Source organism: Apteryx rowi, unplaced genomic scaffold (assembly GCF_003343035.1).
Source record: "Apteryx rowi isolate R43461 unplaced genomic scaffold, aptRow1 scaffold_69, whole genome shotgun sequence".
Classification (NCBI taxonomy): Eukaryota; Metazoa; Chordata; class Aves; order Apterygiformes; family Apterygidae; genus Apteryx; species Apteryx rowi.
The window spans coordinates 790,215-816,264 of record NW_020450971.1 but is presented as its reverse complement, the minus strand read 5'-3'; the positions used below and the strand labels follow the sequence as shown (position 1 = coordinate 816,264).

The 26,050-nt window shown below is 40.8% G+C and overlaps 1 protein-coding gene across 1 annotated transcript in view; it reads right to left on the bottom strand.

Moving 5' to 3' along the window:
- Nucleotides 1-2,441: 2,441 nt before the first annotated feature.
- MTMR8 (myotubularin related protein 8) overlaps nt 2,442-26,050 on the bottom strand; it is a 41,675-nt gene continuing 18,066 nt past the window's right edge. Inside the window, exons 3-15 of the mRNA XM_026086245.1 lie at nt 23,874-23,996; nt 23,020-23,182; nt 20,452-20,609; nt 18,789-18,917; nt 17,479-17,613; nt 15,541-15,673; nt 13,852-13,961; nt 12,553-12,678; nt 11,227-11,276; nt 8,842-9,042; nt 8,296-8,424; nt 7,183-7,309; nt 2,442-5,895 (exon numbers count right to left, since the gene is read on the bottom strand). Coding sequence (XP_025942030.1) covers nt 5,614-5,895; nt 7,183-7,309; nt 8,296-8,424; nt 8,842-9,042; nt 11,227-11,276; nt 12,553-12,678; nt 13,852-13,961; nt 15,541-15,673; nt 17,479-17,613; nt 18,789-18,917; nt 20,452-20,609; nt 23,020-23,182; nt 23,874-23,996 — 1,866 coding nt within the window. The 3' untranslated portion in view covers nt 2,442-5,613. The remainder of the gene's footprint in view (nt 5,896-7,182; nt 7,310-8,295; nt 8,425-8,841; nt 9,043-11,226; nt 11,277-12,552; nt 12,679-13,851; nt 13,962-15,540; nt 15,674-17,478; nt 17,614-18,788; nt 18,918-20,451; nt 20,610-23,019; nt 23,183-23,873; nt 23,997-26,050) is intronic.

Here is a 26,050-nt window from a genome sequence, read left to right as displayed (position 1 = left end):
ACACAACAGGGAAAAAAAAAATGGGAGCAACCAAATATACCGAAGCTCCTAAGGGATTTAACAATGTTTCATCGTTGCTTCTTTAGAGACGCTGGGTGGTTTTGCGCTCGCTGGTCCCGCTGAAACCAGGGAGGTCACCGGCTTTCTGCTCTGTAAGAGACGGGGACGTGGAATCACGCTCGGATTGAGATCAGCCTGCTACTTACTCGTCTTAATTGGTTTCACATTTCAAAACGTGAACTTCTGCTTTGAGTTGAAATTTAAGGAAGAGACCARTCATTTACTTGAAAAAGGCAAGGTATTTATTTCTGTTGGGAAATAAAAAATAAACCAGCGTACAAATGAAACTTCATGAGACAAATACATTGAGAGGAAAAGGACACAGTGCTCCTTCAAACATTTTTTTTTTTTTTTTTTTTAAGCAGTGCATTAACTAAAATGACTTATACGCAAACGGCCGTTGCAGCACGTTCAAGAGTATTTAATCATACATGATTTTATACAACTGTCCCTCAACAATTACACTCAGGACAAAAACAGCAACCGACTTACAGAAACAGCAAAAACATTTAGACCTCGAAGCAGAATACTACACAATTTTAGGCAAGTTCCTACRAAGATCGGTTTGCGGATGATAAGGAAAGGTACACGTTTGTGCTCAGTTACATACGACTAGATCCAGTGCTACAAGTTATTCCAGTAGTACGCTGCTACATTAAACACGGATGCACGCACAGGGCCATACGCACACGGATGAACGTTAAGAGAAGAGATAGAGGTCAACCACTTCAACCCACCCGCTTTTCTGCATTGGCTTTGCAGTTCAGAGACGTCAAAGGGAAGCAGCACTGCATGTTTTAATACTTACCCTAACAAATCACACTGACTACGACTGGCACCGACCCAGCTACTCTTAGTGCTAGACGGTCAGGAAAGCATGGACTTGGACATCACCTGGTTTGAGACRTTTCTCCTCTATATTAAGTGCTGTGTATTCATTAAAACACAACTCCCGCATTCAGGATCAACTCTTCCGCCAGCAGAATTCAGGCGCTGGATGCGCCCGTGTGCTATAGGGACAGAACCGAAACAAGGAATCGCATCGGCTGCCAATAACTGCCCTGGGTCCATAMAAAAAATGATCCCAGCACTCAATGCAAAGGGCTGGTGAAGGGGAAAAAAAGGGAAACAGCGACATTTTGAGTTCTTTTGGTCACTTGTGCGTATTCATTACTGAATAGTGCCAAGAAATTATTCCTTTTGAGGGGCAACTGCCAGGCGCTAAAGCTACCCAAAGACCAAATCTGCCTGAACACGAACTGAAACCGCATCCGGCACAAAAGCTCTTTTAAACGCGTTCCCCGCCCGTGTTACAGGTTCATTTGTGCAACACGCAAAGGTGCTTTTTGGGACACTATTAGGGCCCATGATCACCAAACCCAACGCAAACAGCAGACGCCGGGCACTTCCCAATTTGGACATTCCTACCTGCAGCCCAACCGGGTCTCGCTCAAGGCAGCGATCCTGCAAAGTGCTTCCGCTCCCAGGGAATCTCACCAGGCTCCCAGACRCCAGCAAACCCAAGTTTACCGGCTACCTACAAGCAAATCTCTTTCTTCATCCTATTCAAGGCGGCTTCAGCTAGCAGCAAGCACCCGCATAGCGGGAGARTATTTCTTCTAAGCGCTTAAATAAGAGGCATTCACTAAGGTCAGGAACAGAACGCAGCTAAGAGTATAGCACATATATGTGCTTTTAAAAAGCAGCCTTTACCATAAAAGAGGGCTGAGAACTACAGCATCTACAGGCAAACCGAATATTCCCTTTTTGTCCTRTAAAGCACTGGTTTGCTTTTGTCTGTCGCTGACAACTGTAAAGCAAAATATAAGTTAAGAATCCAGCATTCTGAAATTCACATTAAGACATTTCACCGAGAAATAAAGCTATGCAGGTCCCTCCTCTACTTCGAAGTAGTAGCTTTAACGCGGAYGACTAGGCACTTCCCGATGCAACGCTGCACCTATCTGTAGCAAGCGCGAGAGCCAAGGTGCAGGCGTCGAGCCACCCGCGTGTCCTGTTAAAAGCGAGCCATCCTCCAGAAACAGAAGAGCTGCACATAAGCAGAACCCACCCACCGCCACCGGGATCCCTCTTCCCTCTCCGTCCTCCCCGCTGCGGGAAGCCAAAGGGAAAGCAGCAGGTTGCGTCGTTCGCTCTACAGCTGCGAACAAGAGAGAACTCATGCTGTAGCAAYGCAGGGAGGTTCAACCGGGAATAAATAAGTTATAGCAACTTTCCTCCCATACAGCGCTCACATAAGACAATATCTACGTAACAGTTTTTAAGATTTCCTTGAATACTTTTTAGGGACGGTACAATCGAGTCACTCACCACCGTCAGCCGGCAGGGCGCTCCCTAAGGAGCCGAACAGAGTCTTTCTGCAAGGGTCTAGCAGCCGCCGTAGGAARCCAGTCCTAGTTGATCGGGGACCTGAGGACGTGCTGCAGTGCTTTAAACTGCTTTTTTTTGGTCTTGAAACACACCGCAATTATCTTCCAAACTAAGAAGCTTCCAACTAATTGGTTTTCAAACAAATAATCTCATGGAATTCCAGGAAACCCTGGAATCTTTTTCCAGCCACCTAAATCTACAGCACCGGCACGAACGACTTTAAATACGTCGTAGACTTTGACCAAGTTTGTATATATTATATCCGAGAGGTTTAAGAAGACAGATCATTACCCTTTTTTTTTTGGCGAGGTTTTACACTTCAAAGTATCAAGTCATGCATTGTTTTGTTACTGAAGTCAAAAGCAGCAAGGTTACTTAAAAGCTCATAAATATTTTCAGTGTATAAAGTAATCTTCTCACGGCTGTATACACAGAAAGTAATATCGCAGTCAAGAATAAAAGATTTCAGGAGATGTCAGTGTCACGTTCTTTTAGGAATAAGCAAAGATCACTGCACTTTTTTTCCAAGGTAACCTCTGGTAATTCAAAAGACAAGGCAGCGTGTAAACATTGATAGAAACATTTTGCAAAATATTCTTATACAAAGATTAACAAACAGTATGCCTAAATCCTTCAGTAGTCAGTCAAAATTGTCTATAATTCTGTATCTCTAATTCTCRTTAGAAATCATGTAAGAGAAGGAGGACTTTTAAAAGAATTGGTCCTAAAAAGTGCCCATATTGGTTCCATTCACCATTTAAGAGTTCTCTATTTAGGAAGCCATACATACAATCCACCACACCTCTTCTCCTACCTAGGAAGGAGAAACAGGGTTAATCTACCAGTCTGCTTGCAAAGGGCTCAAAACAGCCCAGTGCATGTACGCGAAATYGAGCTTTTACACTATAAAGAGGCCAAGGGCAAGAATCTGCCCAACACTTCTCAGTGCGTATTTGGTGCAGTGTGATTAAGACTTCGGGCACAATCCATTCTTCAAAACGAAACACACAGCTGTCTGCTTGATACCGTATTTTTGATATGTACCCATGCAAAAAAAACTTGAATGTCTTCTGCTTAAGCATATCTGCTTCAGTATTTCACGTGCTTAGTTTTTAAAGCAGTTGCTCCCTGCAGTTCTCTTGCTCACACTTTGGAAACAACTRTTTTTTAAGCTGACTTAAATATTACTTGCTTTGAGATTTTAAAACCTGCAACACTAAAAAAGTTTGTTTCTCATTGCCGTTCTAGGCGCTGAAGAAAGCRCCCGTTCTCTGGTACTGCCCTTCTTAATTGGGGCTTTTGATATGCTTAATAAAAGATATCTTCTCACCTACGGTGAGACACTTGGATGATTTTTTTTTTTTTCTTTTTCTACTCTGTTCATCTTGAACACGGAAACTAACCTGGTTGTTTCACATGAGATTATAAGTGTACGAGCAACGGCTATATCGTTTTACAATACTATAGTGGAATGTTTCTACTTTTTATTAAGGGTTATGTGTGTGTGGGGGGGTAATTCAGAGAATATTTTTGGTTGGATTCAAAATTTTTTATAAACTGAAAAACTGGTTTGAAGACCAAAWGGCAACATCTAATATAAACATGATCCAAAGAAAGCTGAAAAGCATATCGAATTAAACYGCGCAAAGGGTCTCTCTGTGCAACTGGACACGCCTATAGGAGAAACTTGTCCAGAGCAGGTACTTTGGTACAGCTCTTCTGGGCCATCCTCCTCCCTGGGGAGACGAGCCCTTGTCTTTTCGGAAGAGTTGTGTGTAGGTGGAATGTACTTCTTTTTACACTTCGCACTTTCAACCGGTTTCTCCAGCTGAGGTTACCGTACTTTAAAGCAGCCAAGTAGCATAACAAGCGCCGAGGTGAGTCCAAGACGGAACCAGATCCATAAGCCAAGATGTCCATCTCTCCGTTCCAGGAATGGGCCACATCCAGATTTACCTTTCGTCACCCATTTCAYAACATTACAAAGTTCACTGCCACGAGCAATGTTGTTCGCTTCTGCAAGTCTCGATGGCATGGACAAGACGCCTGTAAGGTTTCACGTAGTTTTAACGTCCCAGATAACATTTGCTATTAGCGCTCAAGACGTGATGTGAAGTAATCCTTCTAGCCTACATTTCAGTAGCAGAACACACCTCATCTAGAATTATGGCCTCATTGATGGATCTGAGAAAAGCACATTAATTCCAGCTTAGAACAAAAAAAATTATCCTCTTGTTTTAAGCCAAGATCATAAAACAAGAGCAAAAAGTTCCATATAAATCTGAATAGTCCTATGCTTTCTCATTTCTAATCCTCCCTCTATCAGAAATAGATGTGCTACAGGCCGTCTTTGTGGCTTGCTGCACTCTCAAGATCAGTAAGTAAAATCCATAAAAGCTTATTTTCTGAAAGGTTGGCTTAGAAAGAAGCTATTAAACTCAGGGAACCAGTCTGGGGAAGCCAGCAGCAGATACAAAACCTAGTTTAAAAATACTGACTACAAAGAAGACCAAGTACTACACTACACACTACAGTAATAAAAATACTACATTGCATGGCTAGACATTAAGATGGTCTCCGTGAAAAGGCACAGGGGGTTTGGTTTTGTTTTTTAACAAATATGCATAGGAAACAAAAAATGAATCTGTTCTGCCACAAGGTGAGGGTCCATGCAGAGATTCATTCCCAGCTAAGAACGGACTTTTTATCATTTTAAGAAGAACTGAAATGGCATTTGCAACCTTTCACCACCACTGAAAATAAATGGATTGCATCTTTCCTACTCAAGTTATTAACACTGTCAAACTCCTAACCCTCCGTCCGTGTTATTTGGTCAAGATGCCTTTTCGCTTGAAACACCAGTACCGGCAGGCAGTTATAAACCTTGAACACATACCGCGTTTCAGCTGGAAAATGAGGTTTACGCTCTAAGTCAAGACAGCCTTCTTGGCAGCTCTGCGCGCATCATCATTGCAACTGCAGTAACGCAAAACAAACCAAACGCAGAACGTGTTCTCTGCAGCGGGAGAACAGCCCCGCAAACATACATACTAACACTTAGCTGTAAATGGTTACGTGTGCTACAGCCCTCGCCGGGGCACGGAGCTCGTATGCCTTACCACCGCAAGTGCACCGTTCATTTAACTCGGTTTCCAGAGCCAGTCAGGGGTGCTGAGGCTTCCCATCCTTAGCTTCAGAGTCCAAAACACCAAAGGCGTCTTTAAGATCGTGGGGGTCCTGGTGCTTAGACAGGTTCTCTTTGTTCTTCTGGTCCACATCTGACATCACCTCTACATCCCCCACTGCGGTACCGTTAGTCAACACAGGAGGTGGCTCCCCTTCATAATCCTGGGGAGTGTTAAGCATCGGCGTCTTTGAAGCACTTCCCATTTTAGGGAAGGAGCAGGCTTCGGTGGGTAAAGGACCATCAAGGAAAGGAAGCTTCTACACAGAGAGAAAGACATTTAAAAAGTAAGGAAAGCTGAAATTCCCAAATATCAGGGATATAAAACAAACAACTGTCAAGATAATCGTCCTCTGTCGAGTACCTCAGTGCCTCCTTCAGCTCCATAATCTAGGATTACAACGCAACATGTACGGGTCAATGTCCCATGTGAAGTTGTTTTTTATAGAAACATCAGAAATTGATTTAGTTAATAAAACTACAGTTTTCAGCATTTACATTAGCCTGGCAAAGGACACTGACAGATATTCTCACCGGCATATCTTTAGATGAATGCCTCACTGCTGTATTTCCTGATTTTTTTTTTTTAGTATGCATGGAAAGGCTATTGCAAGCAGAGCCTCGAGCGTAAAGAAAACCCACACTCCTATCGGGCAGCTCTACAGAGAAGCTACAGAAACACAAAACTACAGCAGTGAAAACCCTTCCAGGACTATCTGCACTTTCCCCCCCACCTCGCCCCATGCTGAGATAGGTATCTGTATCCCTCTACAGACAAATATATAACTCTGGGCAATCTGACTAGAATAAACTTCTGTAAAGCCTGTTTCTGTTTACTTCATTATTGTGGGTTGAAGGGGAGGAACTGGTTATTCTGGAGCCATTAAGACCTCCGTTCCCCAACGCCACAGACCACAGTATCCAAAGTGCAAGCTTGCCCTGTGTTGTCCTAACAAAGCACTTAAGTTGGATCCAAGATGGCCATTTTTAGAGGATAATTTGATCTATATCATCCAGTTACTCTCTGGCCATTACATGAAAGCCAACTTAAGTAATCCCACTGTTTTAATACTTGGACCATCATCAGTTTTTCCAATATGTCTTGTAAATGAAAAGAAAAATTTGTGGGCTAGCCAAGAACAAAAACATTTTTATGTTTTCATATTCTTTGTGGAAAAAAAGTGTGCCCCTTTTTCCCCTCCCCCCAAAATTTGCCACAAGTCAAACAATATATGTTGCAACCTAGATGTTCTTTTAACATTTGTTTTGTTCAGAAAATTAGAACATCGTGAGTCCGCAACAGAACTCGACCAGAACTATTCACCAAATATGTTAGCTAGCAAACAGAGTTTGGGTAATCAAACCCATTTACTACAGCTACGTCATTTAACCTGTTTTTGCCCAGATCTGCTCAGCACATTGAAAAAATTGTTCAGTGACAATCTGTGGATGTGGTACAATCACCTCCCTATTTTCCTGTTTTAATCCCAGTTAAATTTGCTCAAACTATCATGTGATTTTGATTATTATTAACATTCAGGACTCACATTTTCCAATTCAGATGCGTTGTCCTCTAGTTTCATCTTTTGGCTCATGCAGCTTAGGAGATGATCCAACACACACTGTTTTGGATGCATTCCTTTGTCAAAACGATTATACATCCCGCACCAAAACCTCAAGAACAAGGTCAGAAAAGAGAATTAGAAGGCCAATCATACATTGGTGGTCATGACAAACAGCAGCTAGATAATGTCTAAGAAAAAGGATTTTCAACCAATTCAGATTACAAACAGATTTAAAAAAAAATGCCACAACTGTGGATTGTAAGACTCGGTACGAAGAGCCAATTTTCAGAAAGCTTCAAAGTTCAATAAAAACTTCTGAGGATTTAAATGCTTCTCCCTTATGATCCACATACTCTGGAGAGAGGTATTAGAACAAGAGGAAACTGCGCTTTGCTCTGTAGCAGACTCACTGGAGGCTTGGGCTGTTCACCTGCAAGTTCTTGGTTCACACTACCTTCCTCCTTTAAATAAAATACTTTGCCCTCCTGTAACCACATGCAGTGCTTACAAACATATTTCCATCTCTCTCCCTCAGCAGGGAACAGGAGCAAGGGAGAAACACAAAGCAAAACCGACCGCTCCAGCTATAGCGCCCTGGGCAAAGAAATGCACAAATACACACTACAAGAAACCCCATTGTGTCACAACCACCCTCGCTGCACAAGCCTGGGTGTGACTGGGCACTGAAATTCATATATGAAAGACTTCCTTATCATACAGTAAAAAGGAGGCAGTATCTTTAAAAAATTGCCTACCTTCTTCTGCTTCTGTCAGAGCAAGAATTTGGGGGTATTGAGGGGGGCAGAGGGGAGAAAGCTGCATATCTGAAGTTCTTATTTTGCTTGCTTCTTTTTTTTTTCCTCCCTCTCTCCCCCTTTCTCAACACTAAAGAACAAATATTATTTTAAATTACAGTATTTGCACTTAGCAGCTACCTGTGTGCTACTACTCTCAGTTAATGGATGAGGAATGGAGGGGGAAAAGCAAAGTRAGCTGCTCTAATCGGTGAAATGGCATTTCAGTAAACCCGAGTCACCCAGCTCCACTACAGTGAGAAAAGGTCTCCGTTCTTCCCTCCTTCAATAAGCAACTTACTGGAAACTGAAAGGTAGCGTGTTTGGTTGAAGCTCTTTGTAAGCTGTAAATCCTCTGTACAAAGGATTTCTGAACTCCTGCTTCTTCTGCAAGAGGAAAGGCCAGAGAGAGTGGGTCTTCTCAAAGATTCTGTCAAATACAAGTAAGATCTAATCACTAAAAAATAAAATCACATTAAGCGGATTAATAACTCTAGCTGTTCTGAGCAGAATTAGATTAAGGCAACTAAGAATTATTTCCACATGGTATTTAATTAATTGCATAAACACAAAATACATCACCAAGGAACATATAATCATTTAAAATGGACAATATCGAGTCCAAAAGTGACATCTGCAAGTTATTACTGTGGTCCAAATTAAAACATCTGACTTCAGGGGATATAATTCATCTTCAATTTTTTCACACTGTAGAACATAAGCAACTATCAACAGAACATTACCCTTGCTAATTTAAAATTGCATTAAAAACAAAAACACAACCTGCCCTTTTTTTTGATATTTGAAGCGATTTCTAGACTGGTGGCTCCACAAACTGCCAACTCACTTCAGATCCTCACGCTCCTTATGACAGGTCCCAAGGAAGTTGCCAAACTGGCAGGAGTAGACATGGTCATGGATTTCAAGGAGGAAACGCTCATTAAACTCAAAGGTACACGGAAACTGCTGCATGAGCTGCCAGACGCATTCAATGAATTGAGTGAAGACAGGAGATACCTCTTTTGGGTCACCATCCAAATGGCCACACCTACAGGGATACAAACAAAACAGAGTTAAATCCTGTGTCCCCCAACAACAAAAAAATCCTCTAGCTATTAAACAGCTGGGATTTTTTTTTTCCACTGCCAGAATAAAAAAATCACTCTGCAAAGTTAAAGAAAAAAAACCCCCAAACTACATGATTTATCTTACAGCAACTGCCCATTGAGATGTGCCATCCTCAAGGGAGTAAGCTCTTGATGAGCCTGGGCTTCTGCACACACAACAGGACTATTCTGATCAACAGCAAGATCTCACAACGCTTTAGGTGCTTCTATACCTCATATTTTGAATTCAGGGATTAACAGAAATTCAAACTATCTAGCTCTTTCGTCAAAACAGAATCCAAAGAATGGAGACACCCTTAGCAGTGGAGGAAGAGACGCAAAAGGTAGGGCCACGCAGAGCAGCTTGCCCAGTGTCCTCCATGATCTTTGGTGATGGTGAGAGTACTTGATCACATAGGCATAGCCACAATGGGCAGCGACAGCCAAAATAACCTGATCTTGCCCGTGTGGACGCCAAGAATGAAATCCTGGCAATTAGGCACAATTGTAAGCAATTCRGCAAATGTAGGCAATTATGGGGTGTGGGAGGGAGCCCAAAATAACCAACCAAAAAAGCCTTTTTACAGTTTTAGATGGAGTTCAGAAAAACCCTATTAATTCTGCAAACATCTAGCCAGAGGTATAGCGTTCTTTATAATCTACCAAGAAACAAAAGGTAACTAGAAAAAGAATGACAGTCTTTTTGGAAAACAGCCAAGCCTCTATTATACTGCCCTGACTGTTGTTTCTTAACAGGAAAAAAAATGAATTCTCCCTTTGTATAAAGTGATATAACCTGGAAATCCATGGAAGRGAACGTAGACTTTATGCGATTTTGTGGAACCTATTGCTCTAGACAATTTTTTTACTCACTCTCCCCAAACTTAAGTGCAGAAATGAAGTAGGGTTTCTWGTTACAGAGATCAAGCTAACCAAATACCAATTCCTGGTTCTATCGTTCCAACTAYACTGTCTTAAGAAGAAGCATGAAGAAAGATTAATCTCCCTAAGGACCACAATGCACAGGCTACAGCTAGGAGAGGAACAATTTTTCTCCATCTACTAGAATAAAAGCTCATGTTCTCAGACTATGGTGAAATTTATCTCTACAATATTTTTTGCATACCTTGCCAAGTTCTCATATTTGAAACAATGCTTTATAACATAACGAATCTTTTATAATAGAAATATATAACAGAAAATCTTTTATAATAGAAAATAGTGAATTTATTTTCCTGGTCTTAGAAAAGCAAGAAAGGCAAAAATGGTCCCTACAAAAGCAGAAACGGTGACCACAGAACATGAGTTTGGCCAACAATGTTTGAATAGCGGTTGATCTTTGGACCACTTCTTCTAAAGCACCAGTATAAGGGCGTGCATATTGCTCATTCTTCCTAAATATGCTTTAAGGAAATAGATTTGCTTTACTATTAAAAAGAGGACTCAGTTTCACACTGAGTCAAAAGTCTCAACTTTTAATAAGCTAGTATCACTGAACAGACTGGTCCACTCCCTCCTAGTATTAGTGTAGACATGCTTATTTCTAGTTTCTATATGGTAATTAAAACAAACAAACCAAAATACTATTCCTACTACAGGCAGACTATCAATTACAGGGATGACAGCATTTTCAATTTGCTTAAAGAATGCAGATCAAATTGTTTTTTAATATTATACCAGGCTGAACTTATGTTCTGAACTTGGTAAAAGGTCTTGAAAAACATTAACTGAGATTTTCTTCCAGGAAATTATTGCAGAAGTATTAACAAGTATTGCCAAACCATTAACACTACACATATAATATAGATATTTTACAGATAGGAAGACAGATTCAAAATTTAAATAATCAGTTCAAGACTACAATGTTGCAAAGCAATATAAAAAGAACACCCAGAAAAAAAAAGCACTGGTGAACTAACAAGCCCAGCAGATACTGCTTTAGGTCACCAGCACCAGTGGTTTCCAAATTAAAGTCCACAACAGCTGAGAAGTGATTTGCAGGCCTGTCTCCCCTTTGCTGTGTTTTCATTTAAAATTTTAATGGGAGTGAATGAACCTGAAAACACTCCGTTACCTTCACTGCCAAGCCTCCCCCAGTCACTGCACCCAAGATTAAATGCTCTTACCTGTGCGAGAACTTGTGACCCATCGCAATCCACTCCTTTTCTATTAGGACCTTCAGTTTGCAGACAGAGGTTGAAAGAAAATAAGAAGTATTATATCGTTTAGCAAAAGCAGAATGAAGCCTCTGATGTTAAACACTAAATATACAGCTCATAACCAACGCTACCTGCTGACCCTACCGTTATGAATATATTCACAGAAATCAATGAAATATTAGTGATTTATTGATTAGTTATTTACATTAAAGATCAACTCCTGATATCATCATCCAGAGACTTAAAGAACAAAAGGAAGGCAAAAATTCACAAGATATCTTTGGTAATTCAGTTATACTGCTCATTTAGATTTTTCTATTCTTTGTGGTTCTGTTGCATTCATCTAGGTACAACCGTAGTCATAGGATCTGTGCATATACACCGTATGCAAAGASGACAACCGCTTGTCTCTGTTCTAGCGTCTAGGTTACAGCTCCTGACCCTCATCAAAATCACGTTGCGCAGTTCACACAGAATTGTCCAGAGCACTACAGAAGTTCAGGCTAATGTTTCACGTTCTGGTATAATTTTAACTGTTAAAGGACTGCAGTATCCAGAAGCAAAAATAATAATAAAAAACAGCATGTAATGCAAAGTAACAATTCCAGCAGGGTAAAGCACATACACACAGGGGAGGGAACATTTGCACTGTTCTGATTTCATGGTCTCTTTTAAGAAACTTCCAAATATATATTAGACACATATACAAATCTTTCTGATATTTAACAAAAGGAGATGAATGGAAACATCATAGATTGCACTGTATTTATGCAGTGATGATTTCATATAAAAAAAAGCTTRTATGAGAAGCAAACGGCCAAATTCTTGCGTAAAGGCTTCAAAACAGGTCTTCAGAGATGCACAGATTTTACGTGGTATACAAGTTTTACGCTTGCCCTTTGTACGTGAATGAGCTCACCCAATTTGAACTCCTAGCAGCTATGAGACCATTTGCTATAAGGGTCTTAAATGACAAGCTTTTTTGCCCCTTTTTTGTGGACTGCTGCCAGAATCATATCCTTTGCTCACTCATCTCTTGCTGAAATGTCTCATTAGCGGCTCTCATTAGACATTCAAGAATATAAAGATTTGGGAACTGTAAATCAACCACTGCTGTTGTGTGACCTTGCTGTTCAGAGCAATTCAAGCTTGTTTATGGAATCAAAGCTGGTTTCATATAGGTCACCTACTGTTTGTTCCAGGAAATGGCCTAAACATTTAATCAGGGTTTGTTTACATTCCAAATCCAGAAAGCACTTCTTATTTTTGCAATTCCAACATTCATGTTCTTACCATGAAGCCTTTAAAAGTCCTATAGAATGGGTCTAAAAGGAGGCTAGCCAGGGAGCAGACCTGAGCTGTGCGATCCCATCCGTCGGAGCAGTGGACTAACACACTTGCCTTTTCATCTTTTACAGCCTGCAAAGGAGAGACCAGACAGAACCGTTTAGCAGCTTGCTAGCTTGGTCACTGTAATTAAATGCTCTCCCTTCATGTGCGTTTACCAGCCTGCCCTAAAACCCAAGGGGAAAATTTGTCACTTCTCATCTGGACCATGGAAATCATCATTTCTGGGCATATAGCCATCAACCCATAGGAAACCCCAACTAGAATAAAACGCTGTAGCATGCCTTGTCAGCACCACAGACTGTCAAGAAACAGAGATCCTCAGATCTCAAAATGCTCGGTCTTCTGAAATGCCAAGAACTCTCAGTCCTTTCCTCTAAGGAAAAATTTGGTGCATGAGTAAAGAATAATAATTGGACACTCAGGGACTGGGAGCTTCTCAAGAAAAATTAGAAGAGCTCATCCCAGCTTCCTCCCATATCGATCACCTTCTTCCCTTTGTACCGATGCTAGARGAGAAACACAAAATAGCTTCTTGCTTACTACACTGGAAAATTTTAAGAGAGAAGAGACAACATTCACAGAAGGTCACTACTCTTGCTACTTGTTGCCTACATTCCCTTTACTGTTACTGAAGAGCTGTGAGCTGTATCGAGTTTTCTCCTCCTCTTGCCTAACCTGCAGCCAAGTCATACTCTTCCAGAAGCCCTGGAAAGGAGGACTGCATCGAACGATCAAAATTAGCAAGCCCTGTATCACAGAAAACCAGACGATAAACTAGTCTAAACAATCCGTCATTTAAAGCACAACACTTCAATAACTAATGAGAATATCGAGCAAGCATACGAGTTCTCTGAATGACTAATTATGCTGTGGGGTGCAGAGGCATTTATAAAGGTTATTTATTCACATTCTGTGATTTTATATATTTCAAGTTCGTTTTAGTAAAGGCTAGGTAACCGTTATAATACAGTGAATGAGACAACGCCTCAACCTGTTGCAGCAATTCATTTAGTCGCAGGAAGCAACCAGGAGAGCTCCAGCTGGGAAACCCACTTGACGTTCTCATGTTCAAACCCAACTGCAGCTCTGTTATTTTAGACCTGAGGCCAATCTAAATAGCAAGGTTTTCCCACCTTCTTTCTGGAGTTGACTTCACAGCCTTGGAGCAGTCACTAACAGACAAGTGTGTATATATATATATATATTTTTTTTAATTCACTGCAGGTTGTGGTACAGTTTTACCTTGGCGAGAAAGACACCTGCATCCATCACAGCTTTAATGTGCCGTAACCAACCTGAGTTTTCCAGCCCAGTGAGGAAGTCGCTCATTGAGGGAGACTTTGTTTCACACACTGAGAAGACAAACGAAATAATTAGCCAAGATTCCATAAACAACATTTATTCCTTTTTCCCACCTCCCCGTTACCTCTTTGCAGCAATAAAACTTGGTAGATCATAAAAGCTAATACTCTCAGACTTCTTAAATGTCAGCAGCAATATCCTGTCTAAAGGACAGACAAACTATCGGTTGCACATCTATATACACGATCCAGAACTTTTTAAGCTGCAAGAGAACTTGAGGATCTGAAAAAAAATATCTTCTTTCCCTTTCTAAAAACTCATACATTGTTATTGTATCAAGTGAGCTTTTCCCAACAAAACCCCGGTTGTTCAGTGTTTTTATTTGTCACTTCACTATCAAATCACCATCAGACACACGTTTAACAGTCACTAACATGCAATCACTATTAAAAAGATTTGAAGCAAGGAGAGTTCTAATTTACAGAGAAAAATAGCATCTGAGCTGTCTTCAAGGTTAGATATGTTATACTGAAAACCACCATAAGAAATAGTAATACAGTTCAATAGTCCCTAAGCAGCAAAGAGAGGGATTTTATCGCTGTGGAGGCCTGGTAACCAAGATGACAAATATGGGAGTAAGAAGTATTTATTCCGCCTCTTCCTCCACCACAAAATAAATCAACCAGCAACAGGCGATTAAGGACTTGCACTTGTGCTCACACCAATCTCATGGTCCTGCAAATGGCCTCATTTTTCTCCAAGGTCACTGCAGATCCTACGGTGCTACCAGCCCAGCCAACCTCTAGCATCAGGTATTCAACTATTTTGAAGCAAGATGACCATCGTGCTGGTTTATTAAGATATTAAACTCATATTCTGAATGACAGCATTTGCATTCCCTTTTAGAAACCTAAGCACAGGGACCAAAGAGAAAGATTTACAGCATCTACCCTGCCCTCTTCTCCAGTCTGTGTCACCATAAGGATGTTAATACTGATGGAAATAAGCTAGCAGAGTGTCCTGGTTTGACCCAAGCCACCCTATCACCTTTAACAGAATTTCTCCAAAATTACATCAGTGTAAATATGGGCCTGATTCATCTCTCGGTCTCCGATGGCTCAGAAAAGCATTTCTTCTGCCCTCCTTCTCATTTTCCCCTACAATCACAATCTCACAGATTAACTTAAATATCTGGGCATTCACATATTAAAAACAAAACAAGTTCAGCTAAGGAGATCAGAAATAAATGAAAAAAATAGCCCACAAATTAACCAAGAGACTATCTTAATGATAAAATGCAGTTTCTCTAACCTTTTTGCTTTAATTTAGCACATGTAAGAATTTCACATTTCATATAACTAGTGCAATTAATGAATGTAGTAAATGTTAACTTCTATCTTTAAACCATCATAACACTGAGCACACTAATATACAAAATCTCTGGCAGGAAAGTAGTTAAACAACATTAATACTTTCAGGCACTTCAGTAACATATTGACTTTGCTAACAAGTGTCCATCACCACACCAAGCCCTCATGGAGCTGCGCACCCAGGATTTATATATTCAGCAAAGCGTTCTGTCGAAAGGCGGCCAGGCACCGAAGCAGCACATGGAGGCACCATACCTACCTTCCAGGAGTTTCTGCAAGCTGTTCCGCATCACATGGATGTTTTCTATGCCGATAAATTTAAAGCGAATGTTATCATAGTTATCTTCATTCTCATAGCCCTTCCCAGCAGCTCGGTTGGCGATGGCGTTTAACTATCACATTCGAGGGAAGGGGAGCAGGGTAAAATGGAAAGAGAGAAAAATGACAATAAACAACACAGAAATAAGTGAATCTGTTTCGCAAGGACTTCTTTTTCTAAAAAATCTCCCAGAACGTATACTGAACAAAGTTGCTACTCGGATGTACTTTTTCCCCCTCTCTCCCACACATTATGTCAGCAGTTTTATTAAAATTATGCCAATGTCTCCAGTCAATTAGCCATATGCAGAAACCCCTTAAGAGCTTGGAGAGCACTTCTTAGGACAGGCAGCATCAAAACCTTGTCCAATTGCAGAAAACCGTTGYCAAAATGGACCATCTTAATTGTGAAGCTATATAAGATTCAGACAAAAGCATATGAAGGTAAAACTAGGAAAGCCATTTTTATAAGTAACATACATACGCGGTGGCATAGAAATAGCAAGAGAATCCCAAAGCTTTTCACACACATACATGCACAGATGAAATAAAGCCACCTGAGGGGAACAAAGAAACATTAAAGTTGAGCAGCAAGTATACAGCATCCAACTGGGATGGCAGAAAAGGTTGGAAAGCAGCCAGTTGCTCTAACAGAATTATCCAAAACAGCTCAAGCGTTACCAAGGAAATCTATAGTGTCTGCAAGGAAAGAGTACCTCAACCCCTAGGCAGACAGATTTGGGAAGAGGAATTATTTGCCTCTATAGAAAGGAGAGAAGGAAGGAAATTCAAATACAAGACGTACAGCTTACCAAAACTTGTACATCGTACCAAAAGAACATGCAGTGATTGCTATAAACATGCATTTAATTACAGAACACACAGAGGACAGGCTATCTTTAGAGAATGCTGTATTATAAAAAATATATATATATATCTTGGAACAACAGATGAGATGTTCCTTATGTTTTCCCAAGAGAAACTTTTTTCCTTTTTTATCCCTGCCAAATTTTAACTAAACTTGTAGCTTATATAAAATAATTCCAATAACTGAACAGGGAAGCAGGTTCTCAGAAAGCCAATTTATAAAATGATCACGGTATTTTTAAATCTTGGTATTTAAATAATTGTGGACTATGCAAATCCCTGCGTTCCAGCTTGCTTACACCTATGCTCTCAATCAATATACTTCGGAGGTAATTGCTTGAAGCACTTTCTAAACTGTCCGTTCCTCAAAAGGACAATCGTTACAGATTTCATTTGGCAAGCTTCTTCACTAACCTACTGCATTAAACACCTCAGCGACCACGTTTAGCCCTGAAGAGCGACTATCGACCAGCGAGGAAGAGCTGAAACGTATTAAATCCCAAGCTGCACATTATGAACACATTAACGTCTTTTTGACCACGGCAAAAAATTGAGGAATTGTCTCCCTCAATTGTTAGCCGATTCCATACCGGCCCRCTTCTCCCCAGCTCCACTGAGAACAGCCCTTCGGTCTCGTGGAGCCGCTTCCTAAGACCTCTCTCCAACTCGATACCTCAAGAACTCAGCTCTCTCCTGGAACACGGTTCACCGGCTCAGCCAGCCCCAAGGCTGCCAGTCATTTTAGGTTATTCTTAACCCCAGTCTTGTCCCCAAATACTCCAGGAGCCCAAGCATTCTTAATGACGCTTAACATTACAGTTTACTACGCACGAGCATTAGTCACATTAAGACCAGGAGCCTGGTATTGAACACTCATCGTTAAGGAGTGACGCACACTAACCTAATGTAGCACGAGAAAGCATTAGCAGAGGTATGAAATAATTCACCGGAAACAGCATTACTAATTCGGATGCAAGCTTTAAATGTAGCCCCAAACCCCATGAAAAGATACCTTTGGCCTTGTGTCTACAACATACATGAACGGACTGCCCGGGTTGGCTTCTCTGATTGCCTGCAACATCTGTTCGTCCTCCAGGCAGCGCGCGCTGAATCCAGAAAGAGGCTGGCTACAACGGCATATGGCAGCCTGCAAGACACAACCACCCACGTGCTTCCGCTCTCAGGCTGCCTCTGTTGCGTTGCCCTCAAGAATGCTATAATTTGATGTCTGTAAGTGTCCTACGCTCTGTTTCACTGAAAAGCTGCTACCTAAATGGATGGAAATATTTCTCAAAGCTAGAATTTTGGAATTCTTAAGAAACTAGTGAGGCTAAGGAGCCTTGTTCCCAACTTTCTCGCTACGTTCTCAAACCCACTACACTCTGCCGATGATCGCTGTCCCAAATATCAGCAGTTCTCACTTGGTTTCTATCGCCCTGACCATCCTTTTTCGTGCCTTTGACGATCAGTTGTTACTGTTCCAGGCGCAGAACAGCGTGGAGCACGTTTTAGGAAAGTTTTGATAGTTTCCAGCACAACTCCTTACAGTTGCCCAGGTCAAGGCACGCTTCCTCTGGCATCAGCAATTTGACTGCAACAGCATTTTGCTAACATCCGCATCTAAAACACTGCTGAGACAGCAAAGTTAAAAATCTGCATTCAGTGGAAAAAAAGAAACAAAACTGAAACCTTTACTTATTTTGAATTAATGGGGATTTGTTTCACGGTGGTTCCTCTTCAATATTAGGAGCGTTTAGCCAAGTTAACATGCATCTTGTTAAAGATTATTCAGTACAGCTAATCAGTAAATTAAAAATAAATAAATAAAATAAAAGAAAGTCAACAAGGCATTTCTGAAAGCTGATCAAAAAAAATTCAAGCAGGAAGTTTAGAAAGCTTGTGCTTTTTCACACATCTTTAAAAGACTTCTTTGAGGAAGGGCGGGGGGAAGCACAGCAAGAGATGTACAATGTCTGATAACTAAACCTGCCTCTGTATAAACATCTTTCAACATATGATCTGTTCACATAAGGGCTTGGAAAAAACAAATCAATTCCCCATCAATTGACTTATTACTACTTAAAACTTAGAAAAGAAATTTTGCAGGCAGCCAGCTCTGGGCGTTCCAGTATTTAGCGTTAACGAGCTTATTCTGACAGTTAGAACGATCCAGCAATAGAGCTGGAAAAAGAAATACAGCTCTCAAATGTGAAGTCGATATGCTCTAACCATTATCACATTCTTTCTCTTCACTTAAGTGGGACTGGACAAGAAGGGGAACCCTTATCCCCTCCCAAAGACAGCAGACCATGAACAACTAACATTGTTTTCTTTATATAAGTAGGAAAGCACCGGAATCCGCCCTCTGCTTCTGAATCTTGAACTTCCAATCACTGTTGCCTTATTAGCAGCTCTAGGCACCACTATTTCCGGAGGGTACGTGTTGCAAACCTAAGCGAGAAGAAAGAAGAAATCCAGATATTACTACTTACCATTTGCATATTCATGTAAAAAATCATTTTTTGCTTATTATCTGGTATTTAACAATAGCAATAAATTGTTTGCCATGGCATGTCAAGAGTAATCTGTATTTTTTAAAAGGTTTCAAGCAATTAATAAGTATTTAGAAAAAAGCACAGGAATGGGTGCAAAATAGTAAGGCAATGTGATGATGGAAATGTTGATTTTGCAACTGAACCTGAAAAACTGGACAGCATAGTACACAATACATCTTAACAGGAAGTCCTTTAAATCCAATAATTTTTATGAGTTCCTGATTTGCCACAAAAAGAGAAATTAAGAACAAGTATATTAAAAAAAGTTCCTGCTAAATCTTATTCAACTTGAAACGAGCTTCCAGCAGTCAGGCAGCATCCTCAGAATTATCCTCGTTTCTCAGACAAGCACAGTCTTTTCAGCACATATTTCAGAGAAAAGCTATTTTCAAGTCTGGCTTTACTTGAGGCTCAACAATTTTAAACCAAGCTAGAAACCCTGAGGAAATTACAAAGCACTGGCAACTGAGAGTTACAGACTACGCTAGCAAGTAAAGCTTCAAAGTGATTAATGATTTTTAGATGCCCACATTCAGATGCCCAAATCAGCTAATGGGAAAAAAGCACCTCTCGTGTTATCTCAATTCAGGCATCCAAAGATGCAGTCATTTAAAATTACCAGTCAGCTCTGACAGCCCACGTTTCTTCAACCCAAAGCATAACAGTAGAGAACACCGGGGGGGGGGGGGATATGGGGGGGATTCAAGTCTTAATACGCTGCCACTTTTCTCAGAGTTGTCAGCTTTGTCTTTTATGCAGAAACGTCTGTTTGTGCACGGAAGGGGAAATAATATAAAGCAGAGTCTGAACAAATGTGCTGAAAAATGTTCTCATTTTAATGTTGTTGAGATCTAACCTGTCTTAAAGGGGAGAGAGAAGGAAATAACAGCAACAGCTAGTGAGGACTGAAACGACTGAGAGCCCTTATTTAGCCTAAGATCTAACAAAGCCAAAAGAAAGAAGGGGGGGGGGGGTAAGAAACAGGTGGAAAGACAAATCTGGTTATTGGGCTTTTTTTCTCCCCTTGCCCTGTCCCTTTCCACCTGTCTTGTTCCCCACCAAGCAAAATCGCTGTCCTTTATGTCTCTTCTACACATCCGTCACCATCTTGGTGGGACAGGGCTTGGAAAGACCTGAAGAAGCTAAAGGTACTTCAGTTTCTTGTATCCGACGGCTTGACATTTCTCTAGAAAAATAAGGATCTGGTTCTTTGCCAGAGGGATCAAGCAAATCAAGGTGACTCTGCAGCTCTGTTCTTCCATAGCATCATTATCTGCAACTTCACATCAAGACGATGCTGCTTCGATTAAAACCAGCTGAGCTCATTCCTCCCTAGAGGCATCACTTATGCAGCAGCAGAAGGATTTCTGTATGTCATTAATATTGAAGAGTAGATACTGCACCAAATGGCTACTTTGGGCAAGAATTACCTCATAGTCTTTATTAGCATCCGTTATTTCCCAGTAGTCATTTGGAATTCCCATACGCTGGTAATCTACTTTTAAATCAATCAGTTTCCATCCAATCTCTCGGTTATCTTTAGACATTTTAGGATTATAAGAGAAAGCATAAAGATCTTCAGGCTTCACTGGGAACAAGAAAGAAAAAAATTGATGAGTTAGAGAGAGAGATACAAAGAAATACAAAGAAGTCAACACTTCTTCCTAAAGGTTGTTTCTTTGGATACGCGCCCTGTGCAAGCCAGCGTACTACAGGTGTATCACAACTGATACAAGGACTGAAAAAAAGAAAATTATTCAGGCAAAAATGAATGGGAGACTTAGAAATGTTTTACTATCAAAGCCAAGTGTAGTGCTACGCCACTGTAGTGCATAACTGGCTATATTTTAATTATAGCTATTTTACTTAGGCTTTTGCCTTAAAGATAGATGCCTGAAGTTTAAGTTTTCTTTTATCACCTTTTGTACTTTACTAACCTCCACAAACTACGTAGACTGATTCTCAGTCCTTAAGAAGTTATTTGAGTAATACAGGGAAGAGTGGGAATATTTAAAATTTTTCAAGGATTACTCAAAACCATTCCTATTCATCTTTAGCTAAATGAGACACATATAGATGAAATGAATTACACGAAGGTTCTAAATTTGGGCCTTAATCCAGTGTTCCTCATATTTACAGGTTTTCATTCTGGGTCAGACTGAATGCCAACAATTCTTATTTAAGTCCTCCGGAATTTCCAATGCTCAGCTCACACAGATGAGGAGAGATACTACAGCATTGCATTAGAATTAAAACTTTAAAATAGTAATTTTCCTGAACAAATTATTCCCTACTGAGTTCTTTACAATACACATGCTAGACAAGACTGATAGCCTAAGAATTAATCCATAAATGAAAACATGCAGTAAAAGATACTTTTGCTATGAAGCGTTCATAAAGCAGCTCTTGCACACCTGTAAGTTCATCTTTCAACAGCGTGTTCTGAGCCACCTGAAAAGCTTGATAGATGTCCTGAATATGACTGTCAGCCCAAAAGCTTCAGGCTGTGTCTGACAAATGATCATTTCTTCCCCCCTTCCATCTCTACCTTCCCAATTTCCTTCCCTCTCTTCATAAAATGCAAATCCAACCAATAACTCATTCAGCAGATTCCCAAGGCAGCCAGCTCTCCGGAGACGCGCTGAAACCTGCCAGCGTCTGATAAAGTAGCCAGGTTACCAGGCAGGTAACCCGTAACCGTCAATCATACGCGTGCAAATCAGAAAATGATACGCTCTGCCAAAAAAACCACGAAGGAAGCAGACATACGGAAGTTTTAAACCAACACAATAGAACTGTTAAAACCCATAAATAGAACAAAATGAAGAGTCACAGCCTACAACGTAAATAACTACAAAAGAAGCTAATGTAATCGCCCGCAATGACAGCTCCCACACTCCAACATGCTTTATAAGTCTCTAATTTTCCAAACTGAAGGAACAGTGACAGCTTTTAAACATAACACCAGAAACTTGCCAGATGCAGTGTTAAAATCGGGACTTCAGAACTATGAAAACTTGCCAGCTCAGGACATAAGGGAAAACCAGGAAACAGATACAATTCCCAATTTCAATCAACAGTTCAAAGACACACTCAGTGGAAATACTTCTGCTAAAAGACTTTGATTCAAATCCTACGATGGCCAATATGAAACAGACTGGTGCTATCAATTCCCTTCCTACAAGACTACCGATAAAATTACAAAATGCAGTTGCAAATGGCATCCTCACAGTCATGCAGGACTCCAAATACTAGCTCACTAAAGGAGCATCCCAAAAAATAGAAGCAGCCATAGACCATAAGAAATCCAGTGGAACTCTTGTTCTGCAAGAACAACAAAACGCCTGAAGATTCAATCACAACAGACTAAAAGCTGAGGCCAGAAAAGACCAAAGACTGTTGAGGATGTTTGCATACTCTCTTAAGACTGGTTCCAAGTCAGGGCACGCCGGGTGAAGCACAGGGTTTCACAACCGAAAGAGGACAGACGTGAAGTAGGAGCATAAGCATGCTCTTGAGAAACAATGAAGTACGGCAAGGTCTAAAGCTTTATTTGTGGGATTCCACGATTTTGCGAACATCCGGCTCAACTGGAAAAGGCAGAACTACACGCGGCCAGCAGCTAAGTCACAGAAGCAGCCAAAACCAGCCAGGTGCGGAATGACATTCAGCACCCGTGCTGTTAAGAAACATGGCCTTAGCTGGACGAGCCATCTTCGCACAGGTCTGCCGAAGTTACTTATGGGAGACCACCTCACTTCCACCACCAGGAAACGTTTGTGTTTTGTTTGGAAGCCAGTGGCCTGGTGCCACAGAGCAGCACCGCATTTACTGCGCTGAACCACACAAGCCACCGCCGCAGCGGTGGAAATGCATTATGATTTGAAATCCTCCCAGCAAAGTCAATACGTGACAAGCAAAGCTCTCTCTGTTGCTCCAAGAAGCCTCCCAGCTTACCGCATTTCAAAAACGTGCCCAACAGACTCCCTCCCGAATACCTGGTTGTGAAAGCTTAAGCAGTGAGGTATACACTTCGTGGCAGTCACGCTCCTGCCCGATAACGAAGTGCGCCACGTGGAAGTTCTTGCAGTGAATAAGGAGCGGGCACCCAGCTGTGGTCAGAGGCAGTTTTTCCACAGTTGCGATATGGTGATGCAGAATCTGAAAAACAGGAAATAAACTAAATTTTAGGGAAGCCACCGATAAGGCCACGAGCATTACAACCAGATAGGAATATTCTGCAGTACTATCAGCCACTTATGCTTACTGTATCTAATTCGATACTAGCAGCAGAAAATAAGTTTGTGACATTTATCAAGTAAACATAATAAACATCCAGCCTGCACACCCAGAGGCGAGGCAACTAAGAGAAGGACCATGAAAAAATGCAGATGTATATATATTACTTTTAAAGGCTGATGTGCAACTGGGTATTCCAGGTTCTAAGAGGAGTCACTCTCTTCACTTCAGCTTCCCTCCACCCCCATAGGAAATAGATGTTGTCATTCCCCTTTTATTTTATAATTAGAAACAAGGGCTAATTTCAGCTTTTTACACTTCTAAAAGCTGTAAACTCAGGAATGGTGGCTCAGTATATTGAGTTTGAGGTAGGAAAGCAGACAAGTCTTTTCTGTTCCCAAAACTAACACTTACTCACTACATGTCCTCTATCAAGTGACTTTATGGTTGTGTTCATTTCCTTCTAAAACAGCCATTTCTGTAAAACACTTGATATCAAAACGCTACAAAAGACTACAACAATTTTGGAATTCTCAAAACTGTTCATTTTGGATATGAGATATAACCAATTTTTACACTTGTATTTAAACAGACTCCAGGTACCACAACATACCCATGTTTCTTTTCTGACTTCAGCAGAAGCATCTACATAGATAAGATGAGTAGCTGTCAGGTATAATGTTCCATTTGCTGCCTTCCTATTTGTATAGCGATCTAATAATTTCACATTTTCAACCTGCAATATAAGAAGAGGGTGAAAAATAAATATAGCGTTGATCAAAGAAATCTCTACAGACCAGCTGAACCACAATCACGTTACTGGGAAGAAAGTGAGAAAATAAGGTTTCCCCTGCAACACTGAGTCAGCCTTACATTAGAAATTCATATTATTTCTCCAGCTATTAAGACCAAAAAGGTTAAACAAAGAGCCAAAGTTTAGCATCGGAGTGAATAACAAAAGTCCTAGATTTGTAGCCGAGATGATCAAAGTTTATTATTTGGCAAGGCTGCAGAAATAAACAGAGAAGGAAAAGACTGTACATGTTTAGCATGATCAGAGTAACGTTGTGAAAGAAACAACCCTCCAGTCTGACTTCCAACTGTTCAGTTTTCAGTCATGGTACTAAAACAGCATTAACCTTTTGCAGATTATTTCTTTAAAACCTATATAAAAATGTATTGGYGGCTACTTGTTATAACACAGTTCTTAAGTGCATTTCACAAACCACACTAGGCTAACTAATAAAGACAGTTTTCAGAAATGTCAGTACAGACATAAAAATACTCATTTTAAAAGTATTTTAAATTATTTGATTGATTTTCTTCTGGCCTATTTGCTTCTTAATGAGGGCAGCTTGAATTTTTCTTTCACCATTAAGAAAAATAAAGTGGAAAAAAAGAGAAACAGGTGGAAGGACAAAGAAAAACAGTTTAACAGCATACAAAAAATTACTTCTATATATTGGATACATAAGTTGCCTTATAGAGTCACTGGCCCAAGATAAATCATAGAAAATGTGAGCAAAGAAACTTGAAGAGCAGAGATCTTGGTCTAGATGCCTTTCTAATAAATCATGTTTTTCAACACACGTAACAATTATGTCTAATATTGCCCTTTTTCAGACCGGTAAAAACTAGCAGGTACAAGAAAGCACCTTGGGCAACATTCCCATTATATCTACAAAATCAATAAGGAACATCCCAAAATCAAACTCCTGGAGAATAAAACAAAAGTACAGCAACTGTCAACCTTACTGGCATTGCAGTATCAAAGAATAAAAGGCTGGATGGACAGCTGCTCCAAGTAAATATTTATTTATTTATTTTTTTACCTGTCATGACTACAACATTCCCAGAACTTCTGTTACTCTTTATTCCACTGAAAAATAAATTTTGATTCAAGTCAATTACTCAGACTGAGCGGGTTTTGGCACTTTGCTACAAATTAGCTAAGTTTACAAGAACCATACTTCTAAACACTTTTTGACCAGTAGCTTTATAAAATTGTTGCAATATTTCTCAGTGCTACCAGAGGCAGGAAGAGACACCAAAACCCTACGCTAAGTAGTTTTAAGCTTTCCAAACTCGGTAGTGACCTGGCTGACAAGCACAGGGGACACTCAGGAAGGGCTATTCCTTACAGGAAAGCAAGGATAGTTCGTTTACTGAAATTAATCAAGGCTTTAAAGAAAAAATAAATAAATTAAAAGGAAAAAAAAAGCCTTGAAAACATACTATCTTGACCATAACTTTTCTCTGACTGAAGAGCTGAGAAGATTCTCATTTGTTTACAAAGTTTATAGAGAACGCTCTGCCCTCTCCATCCTTAAAAAAGGAAAATAATGAAGTCACATTTTCAGCGTGTTTTAAAGGGAAATAAAACACACCCCATCAGCTGTATTTGAGACTATTTAAGCTTCCACAAAGCAATTAAACCACGTAAAGCGGCGGCTCAGCGCAGGTCTCTGGCCAGGCTACAGGAAAAGTCGGTCAGTGCTTGAGGCAGAACATGCCCGTGGTATCGTCAGCGAGGGTCTCGCTAGACAGCCAGCATTTAGTTTTATTAGGAAAAACGCTCCCGTGCCTCGCTCCCAAGCCTAATGTCACTCAAGTCCCGGTTTTGCTTGGCGAAAGCGGCGGGAAAAGCTCTTCACGGCTGAACGGCGGGTGCTGCTGCGGGGAGCTCCGCGCCCGCGGAGGAGAAGGGCCCGCGCGGAGCCGGCAGCGGCCGCGCCGCAGCGCCCGCCGCTCCCGCCCTCGCCCTCAGCAGGCCGCGGCGCCTCCGGGGCC